Below are 27462 nucleotides of genomic sequence, written 5' to 3' on the forward strand. Positions count from 1 at the left end.
CAGCATTACTACAAGAGAAACTCCACTATCAGATGAAGGGATTAAGAACCGTCTGATGTTATCTTGTGGACCTGGAGGACACTTCAAGCAATGTAAACATCCATTTTTTTTTTTTTAAAACAGTGATATAAAACTATTTATTTAAAAAAATATCCTTATGTTATTTAACCATAGGCTAAATACAAAATATAGGCATTTAATTTTATTTTTGATTAGGTACAATATAACATCTACATGATTCTTATTTTGTAAATTTTATTTTAAATTGTTTTCTTTTTAAGTTCATTATGTGTGCAAAGTAGAGGACAACAGTCATATAATGCCAGCCAAGTGGTGGCATTATATGGAAGCACTTTTAGACACTGAGGTGAACTGAGACCCAGAGAGATTTAGGATTTGCTCAAGACCACACAGACTAATATATACTTATATACTGACTATGTAGGATTTTTAAAAAACTCTACTTGATTTCTTTCTTTTTTTTGTTTTTGTTTTTATTTTTAAGATTTATTTATTTGAGAAAGTGCATGCACAGGGGGTTGGGGTAGAGGGAGAGGGCAAGAGAAACCCAAGCAGACTGCATGCTGAGCTCAATCCAGTGACCTTGCACTCATGACCTGAGGCAAAACCAAGACTTGGATTCTCAACTGCCTGTGCCATCCAGGAACCCCATTACTCTACTTGAGTCTTAAGAAGGATATTAACAGAGGACAAACCCACTATGAAAGTTCTGCACAGTAACTGTAGTCTCCCTCATAAATTATTAAACTGGCTTTTTAATATAAATAGATGACCCTGGGCACATCTGGCAGTTCTCCAAGGGCCTGTTCACCCCTGGAATGACCAATCCAAACCTTAACAAGCCACAGGGGAAACATGAGCATGTAAATTTGACTAGGAAGAGAGCGATGGATGTTGATAAGGTAGGGTTAGAAAGGAGATGAACAAGAGGAGCACAGGTTAGGGAGGATTAAGGAAGGGGGAAAAGATGGGTCTTACAAAGTGGGAAAGCACAGAATCAAGAATTCAAACAGTTTTTTATATTGTTACTTTTGTAATGATGAAATTGAAGTATGGTTCTCCTGCTGATTTCTACATTAGGATTATATGGATACAAATAATACATAAATAATGTATATATTTATATTTTACAAACATAAAGCAAAGTAAAAACTTTTAGAAAGGTTGCTTTGTGGGAGAATTAAGAAAATTAGCAGACAGGACCTCCTGTGCTCCTTTCACCATTCCCAGGGACATAGACTTCATAGTCACTTCATAGAGGTACCCAGAGAATTCCAGTAGGTATGGCAGTTTTTTGGCAAGGCCCTGATTACATTTCAACCTCATATTTTACAAGGCCTTTCAATACATATGCAGTCTGGTGTTCTCCAAAGAAGTCTTTAAAAAGTGGAATTTAAACATAAAAGAAATTCCTTAAGAATAAATTATTATGACAGTATGCAAAACACTGCAACCATCTCAAACTTCCAGGAGAAGAAAAATACATATATACACACACAGACACATAAAGTTTATTTGGCCTACTAAAGTTCCATAAAACCAATAAATGGATTTTTCACACCCTTGTCATCACAGGTCATTGTTATATGGGAGAAAGTTTTGGGCTTAAAAGACTAAATCTAAAAGTAAAGAAGTTCTTGCCAGATTCAGAGTTCTGACTCATAGCATAGTTTCTGAAATGCAAATTACATATTTGACAGTTTATATTATTAACAGTTATGAGCCATTTTTAAAAGCATGGCTTTGGAGAATTTAAAATTATATTATTAATAAGTATAAAATCATCATAAAAACTGTTGCATTCAGCCATTGGTCCAGTATCTGTTGAAGCGAGCATACTATACTTACAACTTGGAAAAAGAAACTATTCAAATACAGTTCCAAGATAAATTTTGAAAAAGCCACTAATAAAAGCTGGGCTTATGGCCAGTCTGGATGCTAAAGTTAAGCCATTTTACAAGAGAAGGAAGTCCAGCTTTTCAACATGCTACAACTTCATGATTAAATTTCTCTCAATGTTTTTTAAAAATAATTTTAAATTTCTGATATTTCAAGCTGGAGAAGCAACTTAAACAGTTAATGAAAAAAATGACATAGATGTCTCTCAAAAAAATTTTTTCCCCTCACAGCAGGCCACAAAATTTCCTAGAGACAGCTAAGAACCTTCAGGTCTCATTTCCTTTGGCAAAAAACTTCCTGGCCATAAAACAATCCTGACAACGATCCACAAAGCTCAGATGCTCAACTTACACCTTAAGTACTGAAAAAAAAAAAAAAATCCACCCAGAATTTTTATCCTACGATTTTTAGAACAAGAAAAGATCTTAAGAGATCATCTGGTTCAGAATTTCCCCAAGTGGATTTCATGAAACACTATTTTCCTAAATAATTTTCTGAACAGTGGCAGGGCGATCCAGATGAGTTTGGGAACACTCTAGGAGTCATAATACATACTAGGTTATTAGCAAAACTGAGAAGCCCACAGAAAAGGAACAGGTAAGTTAAAAAAAAAAAAAAACTTTATTTTTAATCAAACCTATTTGATTGAGCACAAAGCCCTTTTTGCAGCAAGTATTTATAATGAAAATCTTGTAAAAGTACTGTCTTATAGAAAACCCCTTATCTATGAAGAATCTGCCGTCCAGACTGGTTAGGAGATTGTCCCAAAGTGATACAATCAATTGGTAGATACGCTAAAAATAGATCTCCCCTTTCAAGGCCCAAGTATGGTGCTATTTCTAGTACTGTGTTCTCTCTTTCTTGTACACCTACACTCCTTGAAGGATCACAGACTAGAACAAGAACCACATCTTGGAGATCATCTAGTCTAAAGCTCTCTTGCTAAAAGTGGGGAAATACAGTCTCAGAAAAGTAAAGCAATTCGCCCAAAGTGACACATAAAATCAATTCCTGTTGTAGAAACTGGAATCTAGCTCTTAATTCCAATACCAGAAACCTTTCTATGACAGTGTACTAACTCCTGCAAAATCAACACTTTTTGCCTCTGAAGAAAAGGCAAGCCCCTCACGGACAAATGGGCTTTAGCTATTCAGGACCCAGTAAAATATTTACTAAATCATACTAGTGGCAAGAGATATTTTAAATCAATTAAACACGATTGTCTTTACTTACAAATGTCATCAACTGTGACAGGGAATCAATGTTTCAAGCTCTTGAACAGGTCATCATCCCTGTCCTGTTGGATGACACCTATAAATAAAATAAATCTATTTTTGAGTGAGTAGATTTTAAGCCAACTAGATTTAAGATGCATGCAGTTTAAAGCAAAGAGTAATTTTTTAAATGATTCTTAATTATGTACTGCTGGAGAGAACTAGTTCCCAGTGCCAGCTATTTCACTCTATGTGGCTATCACTGGCCATCAGCACAAGACAATCCGGGCAATCTAACATGTAATGTTGCCAGAATACACGGGGAATCGTGGATCCTAGAGCTAAAAGGGTCCTTTAGGCATTATCTACCTCAGTGTCTTTCCTTTGTGAATACTATTTTCACTTTGTAGGACGGACAACCAAGATCCTATGAGTTTAAACGACCAGTCCAATGAGAAATAGCTAAGTGTTGTTAGCGGAAGTCTCTTGATGTTGAAAAGGATATCCAGAACACATTAACAAAGGTTATCATTAGGCTGATAAACTCTAAAAAACCCACATGCACACACTATAAAAATATTTCACAAATGTTAACTTAGAACAGTTTATCATAGTTGCATAAAACATATTTTCAGTATTAGAGATACTTAAATGCAAGCATTATTGAAAGATGCCATGAATGGAAAATAACCAAAAGTGAGAAAATGGGAATTAGAGAGTGAAAAGAACAATATTAAATATAGCATGCTTTTAGGATTCTAAATTCTAGTTACTTCCAAAAAAGATCTGAGTTCCTAACAAATATGAAAACCATTTTCTGTAATCTATAATTTCAAAAGTTGGTTTCTCTGTACCCACAAAGTGCCACATTGAGTTAGATTTGCCAAAAACTAAAATTCAGGCTAGACAATGAACATCTTAGGTTTCCATTCTGTACCTAAATACTTTAAGACAACTAGAAGTATTTTAGGATACTACCTGGAGGTAATATGGCTGTTAAAGTAACATTACCACCAAACTCGAGTGCTTACTATGTGCCAATCACTGTTCGATTATCTAACACGTACTATCTCCTTAAATCAATTCTCACAACTTGATTATTACTACAATTTTGCAAATAAGAACATCAAAGCACAGATAAATTAAGTGACGTGAAGTAAGCTCACACAACAGGTAAAATGGCAGCATTTGCACACAAATCTATTTGGTGACACAATCCAAGCTCAAAGCACTATGTAATACTGCATTTCTTTAACATGGCAACTGGAGAGTTTCAAAAATATAAGAATGGATCAACATAATTCTAGTTAGAATACATAAAATTCTCCTACCTACATCCTACACAATAAAACATCAGGAAATTCTTTGACTCATTTTCTTGGGGATAAGGAGGCAAGTAGGGACAATTTTCAAAGTAAAATAATATCAATGCTAAGGATTTGAAACTTCTAATGTTAACTAAATATAAAATATGCCAAATGAAAAACTTAAATTGTCTTTTATAATTAAAATAAATCTTCTGATTCAATTACTTCGTAAGAGTCCAGCAGGAGACAAACGCTCCTGCTACTCAGGACTGACTGATTCTCAAAATAGTGTAATAGTTATTGATAAACTAAATTTAATCCTATGTATTTTAAAGTGTGGATATCTATCATTTTGCTAAAGAAGAGAACTATTTATAAAGGGAATGAAAAGGCAGTTTTGATAGATTACATGACCCCCTCAATTTCTGATGGGATATAGCTATATTTTCTTGACCACAGTTATGGTTCTAACCCAAAACCCTGAACTTTTTTTTTTAATTAGGGGGCATTTTTTTCAGCATAGTTTTAAACCATGAAACTGATGAAATAGGAAATAATAGGGAACACAAGCATTTACCTGACATAACTGAACCAGGTTTAGATATATGCAAAGCTCAGCACCAACGAAACCAGACATCAAGGAAAATGCACATCTTTTTCAAAGCTCTGTGAAGCCAGCCTCTTCTGGCAGTCATGGCTTTTTCATACAGACCCCGAACAGAAGAAGATCAAGTGTGGTTTCATGGTAGCTTACCCTTTTCTCTGACACCCCATCCTGGCCTGTAGAATCTCTCTCATCATGTGTCTCTTTCAGGACTGGCATATGTTTTTGGTATGCTGGCTCTCTGTTTAAGGTTGTGTATCCTATGTGCTCATAAATTGGGTTTATCGTCATCTTGGCAATGTATTCTGCTGCCTTGGTTTCAATATAGAGAGTAATCAATCCATCAGTCACCAGATCGTGGATGGACTCAAAGCGCTTCTCCCCAACGAAGTGCTTTCCATCGTAGTACAGCCTGAAGTTTCTGGTTTGACTTCCAAATCTGCCTCAATGAAATGGGAAAGATGTTTTTAAGAAAAGTAAGCAACTGAATTCTTTCTGAAAAGAAAAAAAGAACAAAAAAAAAACTATTGCTTTGTTTGTGTGTGTCTTCTTTGTTAAATAAACTGTGGCTAATTTCTATGAATCGTCTGGAATATAGAAAATAAAACTTTTTAACACAAAGAATGAATTTGCAACAACTAGGGATAACTAGCCAAAAGCATGTCTCCTCTAGAAGGAAAAAAATGTTCTTGTTTGTCTTTTTAAACCACTTCATTATCCTGTAGGAAAAACAAGGAAAACAAAGCCCATATCCTATTAGAACACATTCTATATTCAATTGGTCAACTCCATCATGGATGAAATTTCTATATTAACATGTTCTCTTCAAGTTCATCAATAAAAATATTCAACATACTACGGACCCCATGATTCATGTCTTTTAATGGGAAAGCTCCCTTTAGGGCTCACCTAAGTATGATGCCAGCAACCCATTTAAAGTAGAGCTGATTCCAGAACCTGAGCCATAGAGTAGGGCAAGAGAGCAACAGACACATATTTTTGTGAATTCTAGCCATGGGTCAATGACTTGCTCTTCCCTATTACAGAGTCATTTTTCTGTGTCTCCTTGTTGAGTCTAAACAAGAAATATCTACAATATATATAGGGCATAGAAGTCATATACTACTAGACTATAGATATTCGGTTCTCACTTTTTTTTTCCCTGTTCTCACTTTTGGGTCATGCTTTGGTGACATACTTTAAAAACTGGAGAATAATGGTTTTAGTTTTATAATTTCAGTATTTTGCTTCCTGACTTTATGAAAGCTGATGCCAACAGGCACCAACAGCCAGTATCATGGTTTCCCAAAGGTGGTCTCAAGTGAGCCTAATTAAAAACTAAACAAATTAGAAATAGTGTATTTATTTTTTGTTGTTAAAAACACACAGAACAACAACAACAAACCAGAACAGATAATCTAGAACCAACCTGGCATTATGACCATGATGGCCCTTCTACTAAAATAAAATTTATCCACATTTTGGTTCTTTAATAGCAATTATATTTTGACTTATACTCAAGTGAATGATCCATATAATTCCAATTTCCCATTCTCTACTTTCGTGTAATGTTATAAATTTCTCCTGAGTAAATTTTCATTATAATGAAAGTCTAAAAAACTGGAAGGTAAAATTTCTACACCAAAATTAAATATAAAAGTTTTTTTCAGTTTAATATGCTGCTTTTATAATTTCCTTTTTGCTAATATATATCTGCTTTTGAGAAATAAACATGGAGAGCCATTTTATAATTTTTATAAGATTCTTAAAATAATCACTCATAACACTGTTTAACATGAAGTCCCTTTATATTTCAATTATATTCAGAGGCATTTCAATGAAGGATTAGTCCATTTTACTCCTTCAGAGCCTTATATTTTTACAGTGCATATAACACTTAAACTTAAGACTATCCAAGCAGTGGTGGAAGGCATTTGTCTCTTGAATTTCTTCTAAAATCTGAGCAGTATGGGAATGTTGGGCAGAAGAAAAGATGGCTGGAATAGCCTCATGTGGGTTGGGATGGTTAGACTGAAAAAGCAGATCTCACAATGGGTCCCTCTTCACAATGGGTCTATTCCTAAGCCAACCAAGGAGAGGATTTCCTGGCCACCTCTAGGTATTGGGCAAAAAAGACTAAGTAAGTTTGTCCTTTTCTCTTTATCACAGCAACTTCAAGAGACCCTACATACAATTCCCAATTCCTCCTCAGCTGGCACTTCAGCTTTGGGCTTAAGGTACAATCAAACTTCAAGTCTTAAGGAAGGTGATCAGATAACTAAAGTAATTCATAATATGGGTTGATTTAAAACTTAACCTCAAAGGACAAGAAAATGAATTTCCATTTTGGAATTAGGATTGATTTTTTTCTAAGAAAGCTGCATTATTTTCACTACAGGAACTGTATGCTTTCTTTGCCTACCCTGTACCGCCCTCTCTTTCACTTTGGAGGTTACATAAAGAACAGCATCACAGCAGAGACCGGCAGAGTTTGTCTTCTCTTCTGTGATTTGAAAGGCATGACAGAAAATCTTTGAGGAGGGTGGGGAATGGATGTGTCTCGTCTACAAATAAGAGCCATAAAAAGAGAGATGCCAAATCTAAAGGGCGAAGAAAGAATTCTTCCTTGCAAAAGTTTGCCACTTACAGACTGTCATTTATGCAACATTTTTTTTTTTAATTTTTTATTTATTTATGATAGTCACAGAGAGAGAGAGAGAGAGAGAGGCAGAGACACAGGCAGAGGGAGAAGCAGGCTCCATGCACCGGGAGCCCGACGTGGGATTCGATCCCGGGTCTCCAGGATCGCGCCCTGGGCCAAAGGCAGGCGCCAAACCGCTGCGCCACCCAGGGATCCCGATTTATGCAACATTTAACAACACACCCAGATAGTTCAGAATAAGGTTCCTGTTCCCTTGATTACCTCAATAGGAAATAGATATACATAAAAACAAGCCAATAGAAACACAAGATGAAACAAGGAATTTTATTTCTTTATTTTTAAAGGTCTGTTTTATGTTTTTTTTTTTTTTTTAAGTAAACTCTGCCCTCAATATGGAGAGTTCTAACTCATGATCCCAAGGTCAAGAGTCATATGTTCTACCAAATGAGCCTGCCAGGTGCTCCAAAATGCTGAATTTTAAAGAATTTATCTTCAGTTTGATTTCTAAAAAATTATTATAAAAATGTGTATAGCCTTGATCTTAAATGGAAAAGGTACATTTCTTTGCAGTGATTCGTGAAAGCAAGTCAATCCAAAGTCTCTGTCACAATATGAAAAGCAAGGAACTCCCTGCTTAAATAAGGTCTCAGAACTACTGCTTATGTCCCAAGTACAAAAGCACCCTTGCAGCCTTGAAATTAGATTTGACCAGGGAAAGAAAGGCAAAATGTGGGTCCTGTGTGTTTAACAGAAAACCTTAGGTTTTGGGACCAGACAAAATAAGTTTAAATCCTGGAATGGCCACTTTTTAAGCTGAGTGATTTGAGAAAATCCTTCTTCAGATTCTGCATCTAGAGAACAGGAATCACATCATCTTTCTCTACCTGGTTGTGAGGATTACATAAACATATTTAAGTCAAAGCTAAATACATATACTAGGTTCAATGAATTGTAGTTCCCTTTCTCCTACTGTTAGGCCTCTGCAGAGAATGACAGAACATGTATCAAACAATAAAGTAAAACAGAAAAAATAAATATGCATTGTAGGAGGCTAAATAAATAACTGGTAATCCAAATAGCTTGTATAGGAACATCTCCGCACTGGCTGGTTTTATAGTCAACACATGGCAAAGATGACCTCTTTGTGAATTTTTTCGGATGTCCCTGAATAAGTTTATACTACTGTCGTAACAGAGTGGAACTACAGCAGAATGCAAAGAGGGGAGGAAAAGAGAAGCAATGTATCTTTGCACTGTGGCTTGTGAGTCAGGTATTGGAATTCAAAGGCGAAAGGTCAGCCAATGTAGTCATACTAAACGCGGGGCATATTAAATGGATCTGGTGACGAGAGTTGAATTTCACACTACAGAGCACTGATTTGTAAAAACTGCTAAGGCTAAACAATTTTCCTCCATTTCTATAGGAAAATTTTTCTTTTCATTTTTTTCTTATATTTATTATCTACATTTGCCTTTGCTTTTTTATAGCTGTTCACTCTTTGGTGAACATATCTGAAGCTGTACAGGGCCAACTCTCCCCTAGAGAGTTCAACAAAATTCATTTTCTTCAAAGTGGTACTGTAGTTAACAAATAGAGAAGAGAGACTGGGATAATCTGCTTTGAACTGCTACTGTTGTAATACATAATTACCACTTTCTAGAAATGTATTTTTCTCCAGTGATTTCAGGTTTTGGTCTTCATGTTTTAAAGAACTGTTTAATGCACCCAGCTGCATTCAGATGAATTTCAAAATACATAATCCTAACATACAGCTTTAAAAAGTGAACAAAACCCTTAATACCACCCTGTTTTTTAGAAGTAAATTGTACTAAAAAAAACTCAGTCTAGAGGTACAAAGTGATGAAAATATGTATAAGGAATAGCCTTTGGGATTTTGCTTTACTTCTTCTAAAACCAAAAATTAGTTCTGATTTGAGGTCAAAGTATTTGAAAATATCTCTTCAAAGGAAAGCTCCAAGCTAACAGATGTTTTCTCTTACCAAAGAAACATATACAACACACTTGTGTAAGTCAACAATAAAATGTTAGAACTATTTCCAGAAACCAACATGCAAGAACAGTTTTATTTGTCATAAATACATACTTGTGTATTGCTTACCAAAGTCAAAGAAGCTAATCAAATGATGAAATACAAGTATCTCACAAATTTAATTGTCAGTACACTCTTGAAAGAAAGTTTAGAACAGAGACAAGAATATGACAAGGCATTCAGTTAAATACCAAAAAAAGGAAAGGCTTAGGAAGAGAGAACGGAGCTATATGCAATTTAAAAATATTTTCTCCATCGGAAACCTTTGTTAGGATGCTACATTTGTCTATCTGGCCATGTAATTTTGGGGGTGAAATGAGGCAACAGTATTAAAATGTGTGAACTCGTGATGATATTCCCTTGGCACAGTAAATCACCTTCAGTGAACGAAGCAAGCCAACGCACCTAACTAAACCTCCAAAGGTGACATGAGGTAAGCTCTGGAAGGTGGAACTGACATGGAAGAATTGGATGAAGGTCTGCGTAAGAAATGGTAAGATATCCACCACCATCCCCACCGATTTTTTCTGGTCCTCTCTCTCCAGTGCCACCCCTTCCCCCACTCTCGTGGAAGACCTAAACCTTATTTTCTGGGATAGGATAAAACAAGGACACTGTGAACTGGGGGACACTAGACAGTGTTGAAGGGAGAGGTGCTACCCTGAAAATTAAGTGAAAGTTTTACATATTGAAGATTGAATCCCCCATCTTTCTTTGCTGCCAGATTCTCAAAAGGCTTGCACTTTTTCACGATAGGAGACTGGAAAATTTTGCTCTGGCAAATCGCATCCGCCCAACTGAAAAGACTTAAGAATAGAAACATCATCCTCTACTTGGCTGGTTTCTTTCAAGCTCTCAGAACTACAAGTCAGCTTTTTAGTGCCAAATAAACTCAAATATGAACAGTTAGCCAAGGCCCACCTGACGTCTGAGGGAAGACTCTCTCACGAAGAACAGAGATAAACAAAATGAAAGAAAGTTGAAGGAGAAACACTAGGATGCCATAAAAAAGTAACAAATATAGGACACATAGAAAAACTGAACCAAAACCAGGAGTTGGGATGCTCATCGACTGAACCATCCAGGCACCCATTAAGAATATAAATTTAATAATAGAATTTAATGATGAGTTTTTAAAGAGAATGAGGTGAGATAATAGAGCTAAGAAAAAAAACAAGTACCAATATAATTACTACAACTAATAAATAACTAGAAATGACAGAAAATAGCATCAACAGGATTGAAAAGCAAATCGATGGCATAGAGATAAGACTTAAACAACTAACAACAACAAAAAAAAGACTTAAACAACTAAATGGATAGCTAAGAAAAAATAAAAGGGTAAATCAATTGCAGTGTACATGATAAATGCAGATGACTAGGAATCCAACATAAAAATTGTACCTCAAATTCAGATGCCAACACACGGAACAGAAAAATTATTCAGAAATAGAATTCGGGAAATACTCCAGGAAAGGAAAAAGGAACTGAATCTCAAGACTGAAGGAACACTCTGTTTCATGGATGAGTTTATAAAAATACTATCAACACTAAAACAAATCCTGGTTTAAATTACTAAATTTGAAGAGTAAACAAAGAATTTTTCAGATAACCAGGCAGGAAACAGTGTCACTTTCATATAAGGGATTGAGAGCAAGATTGTTCTCAGACTTTTCTACACTAACAATAAATGTCAAGAAACAGTGGATTACTATGAAATACCGAGGGTAAGAGAAAATACACTGAGGATATTCTATCTAAACAAGCTGTCGTTTAAACAACAGAGAGAGTCTTGTTATAAAGTTATAGCTTCCCTAAAGTCTTTAGAAGCCAGTGAATACTAATGTCAGATTTTTGGTGCCTCTTTTTAAAAATAATACTGCATGTAGCAGCAATTTAACTTTTTAGAATATTGATGCCTTTAAGAAATGCCTATAATTTTGGGACGCCTGGGTGGCTCAGTGGTTGAGCGTCTGCCTTTGGCTCAGGGCGTGATCCTGGTCCGGAGATCAAGCCTCACATCAGGCTCCCTGGGAGGAGCCTGCTTCTCCTTCTGCCTATGTTGCTGCCTCTCTCTCAGTGTCTCTCATGAATAAACAAATAAAATCTTAAAAAAAAAAAATGCCTAGAATTTTACTTAAATTAATAAGTGACCATTCTTACACAAGAACTATAGTTATCAGAATTTCACTTCCATGAAATGCAGGGACTCTTTCTTAATCATGCACTGATGAATGAGCTTCCTATATCTTTAGGAAACAATTAACAGAACTGTTGTAATGAAACCCAATTCGAGTGAAAGCCTGGAAAGTGGAACCAGTCTTGATGACCTGTTCCATTACACTAAATGGTCTTCATAGAGCCCAAAGGATCAAGCCTTAAAAGTATCTTAAATTCAGGGAACAGCTTATTCACCGGTAAAATCTCTTTTGTTAGTAATTTTAGTGAGAGGACCTTGCATCTTGAAATTTATAAAATCTCTCTTGTCTTCTTTCCATACCTACTCATTCCTGCCAACCTGCAACTCACAGCCTTTCTCCCTTCTATCATAATCTCTTAAACAACAATTGTTATACAGAATGTCAAGGATAAGTTAGTGGATGTCTCAGTCAAAACAAGAACAAATAAAAACTCACTGGTACATTGTACTTGTAACACAGTCACTGATACTGTTTTATCTGACTAGTGATTCAGTGAGGTTAGAAAAGATCATTTATTTGAGCAAGTATATGTTAATGTCATTCCAAAGTAGAAGTTTTGTATCATCAAAAAACATAACTCATATTTCAATGTACTGTTCAATTTGATAGCTAACTGAATTATAATAAAGATTTTTTAAATGAGGATATGTTAAGATAATAAAAGGCAGCGATGCCTGGGTGGCTTAGTGGTTGAGTCTGCCTTCAGCTCAGGGCATGGTCTCAGAGTCCTGGGATCGAATCCCCTATCGGGCTCCCTACAGGGAGCCTGCTTCTCCCTCTGCCAGTGTCTGCCTCTCTCTGTGTCTCTCATGAATACATAAATAAAACCTTTAAAAAAAAGAAAGACAATAAAACGCATATGGCCCAATCATACCTATATGGAAGAAGAGAGGATAACTTGATTTTCTGGAAATATAATGCCTGGCAGAGCTATTAATTAATTCTATGCTTTGGTAAACTTTACCTATAACTATGGCTCATCTACCAATCATGAAATAAAAGTGTATGTTGAATGAGTAAATTATAAGAATTCTGTCTTATTTTACAAAAATCTTAAGTCTGAAAAATGAGACTCTGAAGAGACAAGAGACCTTTGTGATTATCTAATTCTTTGTTACTACTGTTGGAAACCCAGGCCCCCAGTCTCTACCCCAGACCATCAGATTCAAAATCTGCATTGATAACAAGATCCTGAGGTAATTCCTATATGGCTTGAAGTCTAGGAAACACTAGTCTAATTCAACTCCCTCATGTTATCAATGCAATAACAAAGACATTCAAATTTCAAAACAGTAAAATAGGCTAATAAAAACAACGCTGAAGCTCCAAACAATACAAAATTTTAAAAAAATTCAACCCACTGTTTAAAGTAAAATGGTTCTTTTTCTCCATTAGCATCAGCTGCTTTATAGTGTCTTTCTGGAAAGCCTCCTAGCCCAACTGTACTGTGCTCCCCAGTATTTCTACGCATTGCCATATCAGCAGGTCCCCAACCAAACTAATCCATCCTGTCATCTCTTCTCCCTCTTTAGAAAACCATTCCTGAGACGCCTGAGTGGCTCAGCTGTTGAGCACCTGCCTTCGGCTCAGGGTGTGATCCTGGAGTCCCAGGATCGAGTCCCACATCAGGCTCCCTGCATGGAGCCTGCTTCTCCCTCTGCCTTTGTCTCTGCCTCTCTCTCTCTCTCTCTGTATCTCTCAGGGATAAATAAATAAAATCTTAAAAAAAAAAAAGAAAAAGAAATGAAAACCATTCCTTCTCCAACTTCCCTTAATGGACCCATCACCCACGTAGGCAACCCTGCCTACTCTTTCATTTATCTGAAATTCTTCAATCTCCCTCTACATTTAAACTTTTCTTTATTGAATGATCTTTCTGAATCTACACAAACTCCACCCATTCTGCCTACAGCCCTGAGTTTGTTCCAGGAGAGATCTTATCACACTACTTTTCCTTTTGAAAATTGTTAATGGTTCATTACTGTCCATAAGAAATAGTTCAAATACTTTATCAAGTCCTGAGCTCTTGAGAATCAGTTATTAGTTTTACTTTGAAAGCAAAGGAGATTGGCATAGTACTTGGGACATATTAGACCCTAAGTGGCTGTTGAATAGAATTAATAAAGGGTCCGTTAATACTTTCCCCTAAGTTGGCCAGCTGAATGTAACAACAACAAAACTCGAAAAAATACATGTGAGTAACGTAGAATTACCAACATATAAGCAGATTACTAATTTTGTTGGGCATAACTAAAAAAGATGTGATAATTATCATGATATAGTGTTTGTCATGTATAGAACTGTAATGTTTTCCATATTGATAACTGGGAATAAATAAAAACCAACCCTTCTAATGCAGTGAACCAATTATAATCATTTTTCATACCTTGTTTCATTATACCAGCAAATCAAAGAAACAATAGTATGTCCAGCCAATAAATAAATGGATGTGCTTACACAGAAGAGTATTATACACACATTTTAATCTTTTTAAAATAAGGATAGGTCCAAAACCAATCAGCACATTTGTACAATTAACAACAGATTTGGCTTAATTACCACTCAGTTTCCCTCCTTTCTCTTATAGTCCCTTTCACTATTTCTAAATTCAAATAAAACCTCCAAAAAAAAAAAAAAAAAAAAAAGGATATGGCTTATTCAAGAGCTAGTAATCAGTCCCACTAACAGCTCATTAAAATCTTATTTCCATCACTCTACTACTTCAGGATAAATAGTCACACTACAATAGAAGTTTACAAGAGCACAGAGCTACATATGTGTGTGTTTGTAGAACAGTATACATATATACATAAGTGCATAAACATACCCACACATTCTATATATATGCTTTTCAGATTCCTACTATTAATTCTCTTAAACCACAAAATGTTTTATTTAATTATTTCTGTATAAATTATACAATTCTAAGTATCACACATGGACTATGATTTAACATTTTAAATATTAAAGTTATTAATTAATACGATTTAATATTTTCTTAAATATTAAGGTTCATTATCATGAATATATGACTAAAATCTTAGTGTTTGAATACAGAAATATCCCACAGGCTTGCACTGAGTTAGCCTTTTCCTGGATCTACATTGCCCCCAATCATTGAACTTTTAGTTCTTGAATCTAGTTTTATATTTTTAAAACCTCTTTGCAGGGTACCACTGTGTTCACCTTCTAATTTGCTACTCTTTATTGGCTGTAAGCTTGGGGAAAAGATATAAGGCTTTATTAATATTTTATATCAAAATATATTAAATACTCTAATGGGGATTACTGACTATTATTCCTTTGCAATCAACACATGGGCTCCGTGGCAGCTATGTAGCCACTCAAAGGCATTTCCCCTGATTTCCAGCTTCCTAGCTATATTTCTAAGAGCTGAAGCTGCCAATAATCTGATTTTCAGATAAGTAGGATGTTACTGTAGATGAGTGGAGGTAAGCCTAAATTTGATTAAATATATATCTTTACGTTTATGATCTAGTGGTCATTAACAATCAGAAATTACTAAATAAAATGTATCACTTAAAAAATCAATTTCTTAATGTATAATTTATATTCAACAAACTTGCATCCATTTGAAGTGCATAATTTAATGAGTTTTGACAGATACTATCACAGTCAAGATTCAGAACATTTCCAACACCCCCAAAGTATCCTCATGTTCTTTTGTAGCCTATCCTTTTGTCCCTTATTCTATTCAACCACTTATCTTCTTTCTGGAACCATAATTTTCTATACTTTATGTAAATGGAATCATACAGCATATATTCTTTTTGTGTTTGGATGTCTCAGATTATATAAACCATCACTTTTAAACTGATAGATACTGCTCTCATTGGATTTTAACTGCAACTAGATCAAGAATTAGGGCTGTAGAAAAGCAATAAATGAAATTTGTAATTGCTTTTTTGTTTCTGGAGTTGTTCTTAAATAGCTAATTACATCTAATTAAGATGTAACCACCAAATATAATCAACCTGTTAGTTGGAAACAAAGAATTATCAACATAGCCATGGTTGCAAATCACTGACTTTTAATGGCTAATAAGCAAAAAGCTTAAAATGTAATACACAACATATCTATTCATTCTGTTCACTTTTAAATGAATGAATGAAATGAATGAAAATCTGTTCATTTGAGAGAGCACAGCATGCATGCATGCATAAGCTGGGGGAAAGGGCAGAGAGAGTGAGAGAGAGAGAGAGAGAGAGAGAGAGAGAGGAGTCTTTTTTTTTTTTAAGATTTTATTTATTTAAAAAAAAAGATTTTATTTATTTATTCATGAGACACAGAGAGAGAGACAGAGACACAGGCAGAGGGAGAAGTAGGCCCCACGCAGGGAGCCCAATGTGGGACTTGGTCCCAGGTCCCCAGAATCACACCCTGGGCGGAAGGCAGCACCAAACCTCTGAGCCACCAGGGTTGCCCTGAGAGAGAGGAGTCTTAAGCAGACTCCGCGCTGAGCACAAAGCTCTGTGTGGGACTCAATCTCATGACTCTGAGCAGAAACTGAGAGTCAAACACTTTACTGTGCCACTCAAGCACCCCATGTGTGTTTATTTTTATAATACTATTTAATATTTTTGAGTGTTCTATGCTAGCCACTATGCATGCCTTCGCTTCTAATAGTATGAAGTGTTATTACATCCTCATTTTATTGATAAGGAAACTGATACTTAAGAGAGGTAAGTAATTTGCCCAAAGTTTTACAGAAAATGCTGGTACCAGAGTATGAATATATCTAGTATGAATATATCTGTCTGACTGCAAAGCCACATTCTGAATCACTAACCATATTTGCTGATTTAAAACCACAGGGTCAAAAAGATCATCATCAGAAGCCCAATAATTGGATATGTATCTTTTAGAGGAACATGGCAAAAGAATCATGAATACCTGACCACTTAAGAGATTCTTAGATAAGATCAATAAATAGAATGAAAAATGGTTCTTTAGTTTCTACTTACACAAAGAACTGTGTAGTAGGATGTTACAGGGAGGCATTCTTTGGTAATTCTCCAATGCAATTTTATTAAATAATCCCAGTATATACCAAGTAGTGCACAAGGTTCACAGAAACCAAGACTTAGTTCCTGCCCTGGAGGACTTCAATTCATTTGTAAAGACCGACATGTAAGCAGATGTCCACTGGAGAAAGACGACTGGAGGTGGTCACTTGTTCTTACGTATACTCTGAGAACATGTGAAGATCTTTTTCCAAAATAAATGAATAACCATGTGATCAACAGTACCAGGCACAAATGTATTCAATAGAAACTCAGATATCATCTTGCACATTAGGTACCATCCCTAAAAATAAAAACACCTGAGTCATGAATAGATTTCTAAGTGATCCTAAAAACCTGGCAGCAAATATCTAATGGAACTCTGAAGAAAAATTTTGAAAGACCTAGCAGAATGATTCAATCTGTAGCTTGGAAAATGACTACAACTGAGAACAGAAGCAGGGCCAAAACCTAACACAATTGTCTGAAATGAGCAGATGAGGAGCGGGAGGAGGAAGAAACATGCACTCAGAACAATGACAAGAGCCATAGGGCAGCTATTTTAGCCTCAGAACATCATGAGACATTCATAGGAGATCTGTTCTACTAGCCTCAGGAAAGACAGGACAAGTCAAGGGGGTAGGGATGGAAGAATGGAAGGATACACCAGAAGAAACACTCAGTATATTCAGTATACTTAATAAGATAAAGGTAATGTATATAAAAGATACCTAAGAGCAAGGTGGATGAATAGGAAGTTCCAGCCCTTTTTCCTCCACAGAACCATTGAATTAAAGACACATGGAATAAAATTCTTTTATGAAAGACACATGGAATAAAATTCTTTTATGAAAACTCCAGAACCCATTTAAGAAACTGCAGTACCACCAGGCAAGCGCAAAGCCAAGAAAAGCCTCACTGGAACAGATAAGAAGGGCTATTTCATTTTATCTATGACTGCCCCCCCCCCCCAAGACAACATAGTTCAGTTTGGCTTGTGGCTTCTCCCCTAAGGGTGGGAGGAGGAAAAAGAGTGGAACATGTGTCCAACATTCTGGCATTTTGGAGGGCTGCCTGAGGGACTGGTTACTAAGCTCACCTGATTCGGAATGCTAAGGTAATTGGCATAGTTTGGATGCCCGGGGGATTCTGAAGGCAAGGGAAAATGGGAGCAGCTTGCTGTAGCATCAGAGAGCCTGCCGTTGTCACAGATGGGCTGGCATGGCTTGGTGCAATTGGGAGAAGGTGCCCAACTTGTTGCTTCTCCCTTGGGAGGGAGGGAGAGGGGTGGGGCATATATCTAACGTTCTGGCTTTTCAGGGAGTTCCCAAGGGAATGGTATTTGTCTTGCCTGGTTTGGGAAGCTTGCAGGAAGCTAGTATACTTCAGATGCCTGGAGGCTAATGAGAACAGGAGAAACAGGGCAGCTTGCTCCTGTAGCGCCCAAGACCCTGCGGTACCATAGACAGATACCAGCTGGTACAAAAGATTACAAGATCCTGAAAAAGAAACTGGCAAACCTCTTTAATTGAGAAATCATGTACATATAGCTCTGAGAAGTCACAATTCCCAAGAGGTGTCAGAGGCCTCCAAAATCTATACCTGTGCTGATCAGTGAAGGTCTTCTTTCATATGAATCCTGTCTGTAAAGATCAGAAGTGGCTATATTTACAAATGCAAAAAAACTCAGGGAAAAAACCCACAAACCACAGGAAGAACCTGGGAAACATGTTCCAATCAATGAAACAAAATAAATTCCCAGAAACCAACCCCCAAAAAACACAGATCTGTTAATTACACAACAAAGAATTAAAAATAATTTTCTTAAAGAAGCTCAATGATCTAAAGGGAGCACGACAATTAAATGAAATAAAGTCAGGAAAATGATGCATGAACAAAATGAGAATATCAATAGGAGAGACATATACCTTTTAAAGAGAACCAAACAGAAATTCTGGAGCTACAGAATAATTATAAAAATTTGGTCAACTAATATTCAACAAGGGATCCATGAATAATCAATCGGGGAAAGGGCAGTCTCCGTAACAAAAATGATGCTGAGAAAACTGGAGAAATACATACAGAACAATGAGATTAGACCTCTAATTCACATGACTAACAAAAATTAACTCAAAATGGACCAGAGACTTAAACATAAAAACTGATACTATACACTTCTAGGAAAAAAACATAGGGAAGAAGCTCATTGATATTGGTCTTGGCAATGACTTTTTGGACATGACACCAAATGCCTAAACCACCAAAGCAAAACAAAAGGGACTACATCAATTTCAAAAGCTTTATACAGCAAAAGAAATAATTAACAAAATGAAAAGACAACCTACAGAACAGGAGAAAATTTCTGCAAACCACCTACTGAATAAGGGGTTAATATTCAAAATATATAAAGAATTCATAAAACTTAACAACAACAAATCCCCACAAAACCCAAATAATACAACTTAAAAATGGGCAGAAGAACTAAACTAATTTTTCCAAAGAGGACATGAAAATGGCCAATAGGCAGATGAAAAGATGTTCAATATCACTAACCATCAAAGAAATGCAAATAAAAAAACCACACCTTGTAGGATGGTTGCTATCAAGAAGACAAGACCAAGTGCTGGCAAGAATGTGGGGAGAATGTAAATTGGTCCAACCACTATAAAAACATGGAGGGTCCTCAAAATTAAAAATAGAGGGGCCCCTGGGTGGCTGTTTCTCCCTCTACCTATGTCTCACCTCTCTGTGTCTCTCACGAATAAATAAAATCTGTTTTTAAAAATTAAAAATAGATCTACTGTACAATGCAGCAATTCTACTTCGTGATATATACCCCAGAGAAATAAAAACAGGATCTTAATGAGATATATGCACTTTCACATTGATCACATTATTCACAACAGCCAAAATACAGAAACAACCCAAATATCCATCAATGGATACATGGATAAGAAAGATGTGGTACATATACACAGTAGAATATTATCCAGCCACAATAAAGAAGGATATCCTGCCATTTGTGACAACCTGGATGAACCTTGAGCACATTGCACTAAGTGAGATAAGTTAGACAAATGTATGATATCACCTACATATGGAATTTAAAAAATTCAAACCTGTAAAAACATAGTCAAATAGTGGTTACCAAGGGATAAAAAGCAGGGGATAAGACCCACAGTGTTTAAAGGTACAAATCTGTAATGAGGGCAGCCCAGGTAGCTCAGCAGTTTAGCCCCACCTTCAGCCCAGGGCCTGATCCTGGAGACTGGGGATCAAGTCCCATGTCGGGCTCCCTGCATGGAGCCTGCTTCTCCCTCTGCCTGTCTCTGCCTCTCTCTCTGTGTCTCTCACAAATAAATAATAAAATAAAATCTTTTTAAAAACCCCACAAATCTGTAATGAGTACTAAATAAAGCCATAGAGATCTACTGCGCTGTACTGTACTGATATAATGTGATAAATATCACTACCATGGCAATTATATCACAATATATAAATGTATCAAAATAATACACTTCAAATTTATACATTACATGTCAAATTTATTCGATTTTAAAAAAGGTTCAGCATCAGATTTGAATAAGCAAAAGAATCAGTAAAATTGAAGACAAGTCATTTTAAATTACTGAAACATGAACAAAGAGACAAAAAGAATGAAGTAAAGCTCCTAAGAGACTAATGGTAGATCATCAAATGGACCACTAAATACATTACACAAATCAGAAGAGAAAGGGACAGAGAACTTATTTGAACTTATTACTGAAAATGTTCCATATCAGAGAAAGGAAATGAACACTCAAATTCAAGAAATTCAAAGACCTCCAACCAGGATGAACCTAAAAGAGGTTCATACCAAGATACATCATAATCAGAGTGTCAAAAGTCAAAGACAAAGACAGAATATTAAGAGCAGCATAAGAAAAACAGCTCATCATGTACAGGAGAGCTTCCATGATACTCTCAGTGGCTTTCTCAGAGAAACTCTACAGGTCAGTGAGAATGGGGTGATATATTCAAATCGCTGAAAGAAAAAAAAAAATACTGCCACTGAGAATACTACTTCTGGTAAAAATGTCCTTCAAAAATGAAGGAGAAATAAATACTTTCCCAGATAAACAAAAGCTGAAGGAGTTCACAATCACTAGACCTGCTTTATAATAAATGTTAAAGACCTCAAGTTGAAACTAAAGGACACTAGACAGTAACATGAAAGCATATGAAAATATGAAGCTTGCTGTAAATGTAACTATACAAATACAGAATGCTGTAATACTGTAACAGTGATGCATAAAGCACTATTAATTTTGATATGAATTTAAAAGACAAAAGCATAAAAATAATTATAACACTATGTTAACAGACACACAATATGTAAAGATGTAGTTTGTGAAATCAGTAACATAAATGGAGGTGATGAGATATAAAAGAGCTTTTGCATACACCTGAAGTTAAGTTTTATCAGCCTTATAAGATGTTTCATATAAGCCTCATGGTAACCACAAATACCAAAACACACAGAAGAAAATGAAAAAGGAACCAAAGCATGTCTGACCAAAAACATTAATGAAACATGAAGGAAGGCAGCAAGAGAGAAAAACAGAAACAAAATAGTTGTAAGACAGAGAAAACAATTAACAATGTGGCAAGAGTAAGTTCTTCCCAATCAGTAATTGCTTGAAATGTAAATGGGTTGAACTCCCCAATCAAAAGATAATGAGTGTCTATAAAAAGCATACATGGGCAGTCCGGGTGGCTCAGCTGTTTAGCGCCGCCTTCAGCCCAGGGCGTGATCCTGGAGACCCAGATTCAGTCCCACCTCCGGCTCCCTTTAGGGAGCCTGCTTCTCCCTCTGCCTGTGTCTCTGCCTCTCTCGCCCTCTCTCTCTCTCTCTCTCTCTCTGTGTGTGTGTCTCTCATGAATAAATAAATAAAATCTTTTTTTTTAAGTATATATGTTCCTAACACAAGGGCACCCAAATGTATGAAGCAAACATTCACAGAATTGAAGGGAGAAATAAACAGTAACACTGTGTTAGTAAAGATTTCAATAATGGACAGAACAACCAGACAGTAATAAGGCAAGGGAGGACCTGAACAGCACTACAGACTGACAGGACCTAACACACACACACAGAACACCTACTCAACAAAAGGAGAATACATGTTCTTCTCAAGCACACAGAGAATATTCTCCAGGATATATTACATGCTAGGGCACAAAAGAAATCTTGACAAATTTAAGAAGATGGAATCATACTAAGTATTTTTTCCAATCACAATGGAATGAAACTATAAGTCAACAGCAGTAGGAAAATAGGACAATTCACAAGTATTTGGAAATGGAACAACATACAAATAACCAATGGGTCAAAGAAGAAATCACAAGGGAAATCAGAAAATATTTTGAGACAAATAACAACTAAAACACCAAGTACTAAGAGGAAAGTTTATAGTAGAAGACACCTAAATTAAAAAAGAAATCAACAACCTGACTTTACATCTCAAAGAATTAGGAAAAAAAAAAACCTAAATTCAAAGTTAATAAAAGGAAGGAAATAAAGACCAGAACAAAGATTAAAATAAAGAAATAAAAATGACTGAAAATCAATGAAATTAAATGTCAGTTTGTCAAAAAATATCAACAAAATAAATAAGCACTTAGTCACACTAAAGACAGACATACAGGCAAAAGCAAGAGAATAAAGAGCCCGGAAATAAACCCTCATCTATGTCAAACAATCTTTGTCAAACAATGGGGCAAAGATAGTCTTTTCAACAAATAAATGGTGCTGGGAAAACTGGATATCCACATACAAAAGAATGAAAATGAACCTTTATTTTATACAATATACCCAAAATGGATTAAAGACCTAAATGTAAGACCTGAAACTATATAGCCTCTATAAGAAAACATAGGGGAAAGCTTCATGACAGTGGAACAGGCCACAATTTCTCGCCTTTAACATCAAAAGTAACAAAAACAAAAATAAACAAAGGGGGCTACATCAAACTTAAAAACTTCTGCACAGAAAAGGAAGCAATCAATAGAGTGAAAAGGTAGCCTTATGGAAGGGGAGAAAAATACTTGCAAACTGCATATCAAATAAGGGGTTAATATCCAGAATATAAAAAGAACCCATGCAGTGTAATTTTAAAATGACCTGATTAAACAAAGGACTTGAACAGTTTTCCAAGGAAGATAAACAAATAGCCAACAAGCATATGAAAAGATGTTCAACTTTACTAATCAGAGAGAGACACAAATCAAAAACACAATGAGGTATCACCTTATACCTGTTAGGATGGCACTATCAATAAAACAAAATGACAAGGGTTGGTGAGTATGTGGATAAATTGGAACCCTTGTGCAATGTTGGTAGGATTGTAAATGATGCAACCACTATGGAAAATGGTATGGAGTTCCCCAAGAAATTAAAAATAGAACTACCACATGACCTAGCAATCCCACTTTTGGGTATATGTCCAAAAGAACTAAAAACAGACTTCCAAGAGATATTTGCACATCCATGAACACTACAGCATTATTCACAATAGGCAAGCTGTGAAAGCAACTTCAATGTCCATCAAAGGATGGAAGGATTAAAATCTGAGCCAAATACAAAAAGGCAAATGCTGCACAATTCTACTTACATGAGTTAACTAAAGTAAGCAAACTCAGAGAAACAGAAAGGAGATTGGTGGTTGCCAGCAGCTGGGGGGTGGCAAATAGTGGGGTGGGGAGAGTCATCCTTAAATGGGTAGAGTTTTGTCATGCAATATGAAAGAGTTCTAGAAATCTGATAAACAACAAGATACACAAAGTAAGCAATTACTTAATCAACACTGGAAAGTTAGGAGAGTTAAAAAAAATACACGTATGTGTACATACAAGTAGTTCAGGAAAATGTGGTGTAGATTAGGAATACCAAAAAGACAACCCATTGAGACAAAATCATTCATTAATTCATTCATTTTTGCATGCCCACCCCAGTAGGGTATAAAGAACCCGGTTTACATTCCTGAGATAGAACTGGATACTGCTATGTAACTCACTAACTTCCCTCTATATTAACAAAAATTAAGTTGGTAAAAGAAAAAAACCACACACCTCTTTCCTTCACATCTTCATCTGTGTCCTCTTCCTTCTTCCCAATCATAAGTACATACTTGATTTCATCTGTTTTCAAGACATATTGTCACCTACTTAACATCTCTTTCTAAACTTTGTTGGAAAGTGTCATTTGGCTGGCACAGGGACTGCAGTTTAATTAGGTAAGTGGAGAAATTTAATATATATCTGCTTTTAACATCACTGTACTTAATTCTACTCATCAATAAATCTTTAAAACTTGTATTTGTTGGTCAACTGTCAGGCTCAACTAGTTATATTTTAATGTATATCATCTACCATATATAATGGTATAAATCATATTTTATCTACATTATAAATGTCACATCAACATTCAAATCACAGATATACTCTAGTAAAATGATTTATAAATAAATATGAAAATATAGAAGAGGGAAGAGAAAAGCAAAGAAAGATACTTTCTTTTCCCATTTTCCACTGATATAATCTGGCAAATTCTAAAATTGGTATGTTATGAAATTCTGAAATCTGTGTTTTGGCAAAATCTGACTACAAAAAGTTGGATAATTATTTGGAACTTTGTGCTTAATTCAAAGAATCTTTTTTACTCAAAATGGATGTTCCAGTTTCTGAAATCCACTGAAATTGGAGAATGGAAAGATAGCTCTTGAAATAAATACCTTAATCACTTTGTATACTTATTGAATTATTATTCAATAAGAATTATTATTATTTTGTACTTGTAATCTGCATTCATTCTGTATTTTGGCAGGACGGAAGCATATTGTTGAACAACTGTCAGGATAAATGATGGAAGATCAATATTGTCTTAGGATCCTAACAAAATTATCTTTAGAGAAAGAAATCTATGTGTGGTGGGGTAAGAGTGTGTATATGAGAGATATACATGTATCTATATCTGAATTTTTTTTCCAGACATTTCTAAGATACATTAGTTTGATTGGTAGGAGAATAAAAAAAAATTAAAACACTCCAAAGTTCAGCTCCATAGAATAAAAAATATTCCTCCTCTCCCATACTATCCAGTGGCTATCTAGAGATGTTATGTACTTCTATTTTGGAAAGAAAAAAACCCACATAACTTGATAAAAAAAACACACACACACACACACAAATAACTACAGTGGAACTGAAAGCTTACTAGACGAGATAGCTTGGGCAACCTAGAGAGAACAGGCTCCTCTGAACTGATGACAAACTATTCTCTTCTGAGACTTTCAATAAAAGGAGATATGTGGCGGAAAGGGCAGGGGGGAGGGGCAGAAGGAAAGGAAATCCAGCTTTTACTATTTCTCAAAATGAACAACCTGCCTCTAAATAAGATACAATCTGACAAAAACTCATCTTACCCGTCTGCACCAGAGACAGATGGTCTTTCAACATCTTCCACCATAATAGGCCCTTTTGCCCGTCAGGTGTGAACCTAGCTCCCTAAACTGCAGACCGCATTTCTCAGCTTCTTTTGCCTTGCTTTTAGGAGCAGCCAATGAGAATTAACTGGAAGTGGTATGAATCTTAACCACTTCTGCTTTATCAGCTGGAATGTGGATATGAAGTCTGGTGTCACCATGAGATAAACTTGGAAGCCACATACAGGAAAGCAACAGGAGGACAGAACTAGTCTGGATCTCTTACCTTGTTAAAAAAAGGCCACACTAGCCTCAAAAGATTTCTTGAATGCAGGAGAAAAATTAGAATATAGAATACATTCTATTTTTGAATAAGGAAGTGTAACTTCTTATTCAGTTACTTATACTCAAACCTGATCCCAATTCTCATTCCTCACTGTACAGATAGTCTACGTTTATTTCTGTTATTTGGTGATCCTCTCATTTGAGGTCCTGTTTTCCAGAGCATACTTTTTTTTTTTAAAGATTTTATTTATTTATTCATGAGAGACACAGAGAGAGAGTGTGTGAGAGGGACAGAGACACAGGCAGAGGGAGAAGCAGGCTCCAGTCCCATGTGGGACTCAATCCCAGGACCCCAGGATCACACCCTGGGCTGAAGGCAGCGCTAAACCGCTGGGCCACCTGGGCTGCCCCTCCAGAGTATACATTTTTTTAAAAAAATTCATTCTATGAACTCATACTATGAAGAGCTAAAATAACATGCAAACAGCAAGTCCTTAAAATATTTTCCACTACCTGGATACTACCACCCCAAATTATGCTTTCGTTTATCTGTTATAATAATATGGTAAAAATCAACAGTATGATAATTTATTTTGCTGGGGATTGAACTTACTTATTCAATTCCCAAAAAAATTCCAGAGAAGTCACAGGTTTAAGCTTCTTGGCTTGCCAGTGGGAGAGGCTCCTTTGTCTCATAGGCTCCCCTACTGTGGTTGCCACCTTTCTCTTTCCTTCTAAATGTGCATTTTAAGCTGGTAGGATCTTTTGGCAGGGAGGGCTTGAACTCATAACCTTGAGATCAAGACCTGAGCTGAGATCAAGGGTCAGGTGCTTAACCAACTGTGCCACCCTGGTGCCCTGGATCTTTCTGAATGAAAAAGTGTTATAGGAGGCCAACATTAGAAAAAAATTGGTAACTAAAAAGGTAGACCCACAGGAGAGAAAAGACATGGTACATACAAATTAGACAAATTTGAGTCATGGTATGAATAAGTTTTCAGATCACTGATAATTGGTTTTAAAATCACTGATAAGGGGCAGCCCTGGCGGCTCAGCGGTTTAGCGCCACCTTCAGCCCAGGGCGCGTGATCCTGGGGTCCTGGGATTGAGTCCCACATGGGGCTCCCTGCATGGAGCCTGCTTTTCCCTCTGCTTCTCCCTCTCTGCCTCTCTCTCTGTCTCTCATGAATAAATAAATAAATAAAATAAAATAAAATAAAATAAATAAAATAAAATAACTGATAAATAGAAATTATATTTGAACAACAAAAGCAAAGTGAAAGTAAAAGTATTAACATCCCATAAATATCTTCTAGTGGCCATGACCCAATGTATGTATCAACTACAGAATGCATAAGGAGGTCAAAAATTTGCCAAATGTAATAGACACAGAGAATAGTCTACACAGGGTCCAGCAATATAGCTCACTGGCCAAATCCAGGCAACTATCTGTTTTCGTATGGCTAATTAAATGATTACATTTTAAGGGGCTATATAACTACCTACATAACAAAATACTCTCACTGGCCTGCAAAGCCCTTAATATTTACTGCTGGATCTTTTACAGAAAAAAGATTACCAATACTTGGTCTACGTGACTGATTACATCTCCCTAAGATTTAAGGAAAGGAAAAAAAAAATTCAATTTTGAAAAGCTTATGAAGGTCCACAGTACTACTGTCAGTATGATGTTAAGAATAACCTCCACAGGGCACCCCCGGTGGCGCAGCGGT

The 27462-nt window shown here is 36.0% G+C and overlaps 1 protein-coding gene across 8 annotated transcripts in view; it reads right to left on the reverse strand.

The window, feature by feature from the left end:
- Positions 1 to 27462, reverse strand: part of CHN1 (chimerin 1) — a 195460-nt gene that overhangs the window by 74928 nt on the left and 93070 nt on the right. For 6 of the 8 annotated variants that reach the window (XM_072751978.1, XM_072751977.1, XM_072751979.1 and 3 more), the window contains one exon: positions 5196 to 5484. In XM_072751978.1, the coding sequence (XP_072608079.1) occupies positions 5196 to 5484 (289 nt within the window). Of the gene's footprint in view, positions 1 to 3153; positions 3227 to 5195; positions 5485 to 25444; positions 25531 to 27462 lie in introns of those variants that run through there. The other 2 variants (XM_025994001.2, XM_025994003.2) reach the window with 2 other exon arrangements.

Source organism: Vulpes vulpes, chromosome 3, assembly GCF_048418805.1.
Source record: "Vulpes vulpes isolate BD-2025 chromosome 3, VulVul3, whole genome shotgun sequence".
NCBI classification, from domain to species: Eukaryota; Metazoa; Chordata; class Mammalia; order Carnivora; family Canidae; genus Vulpes; species Vulpes vulpes.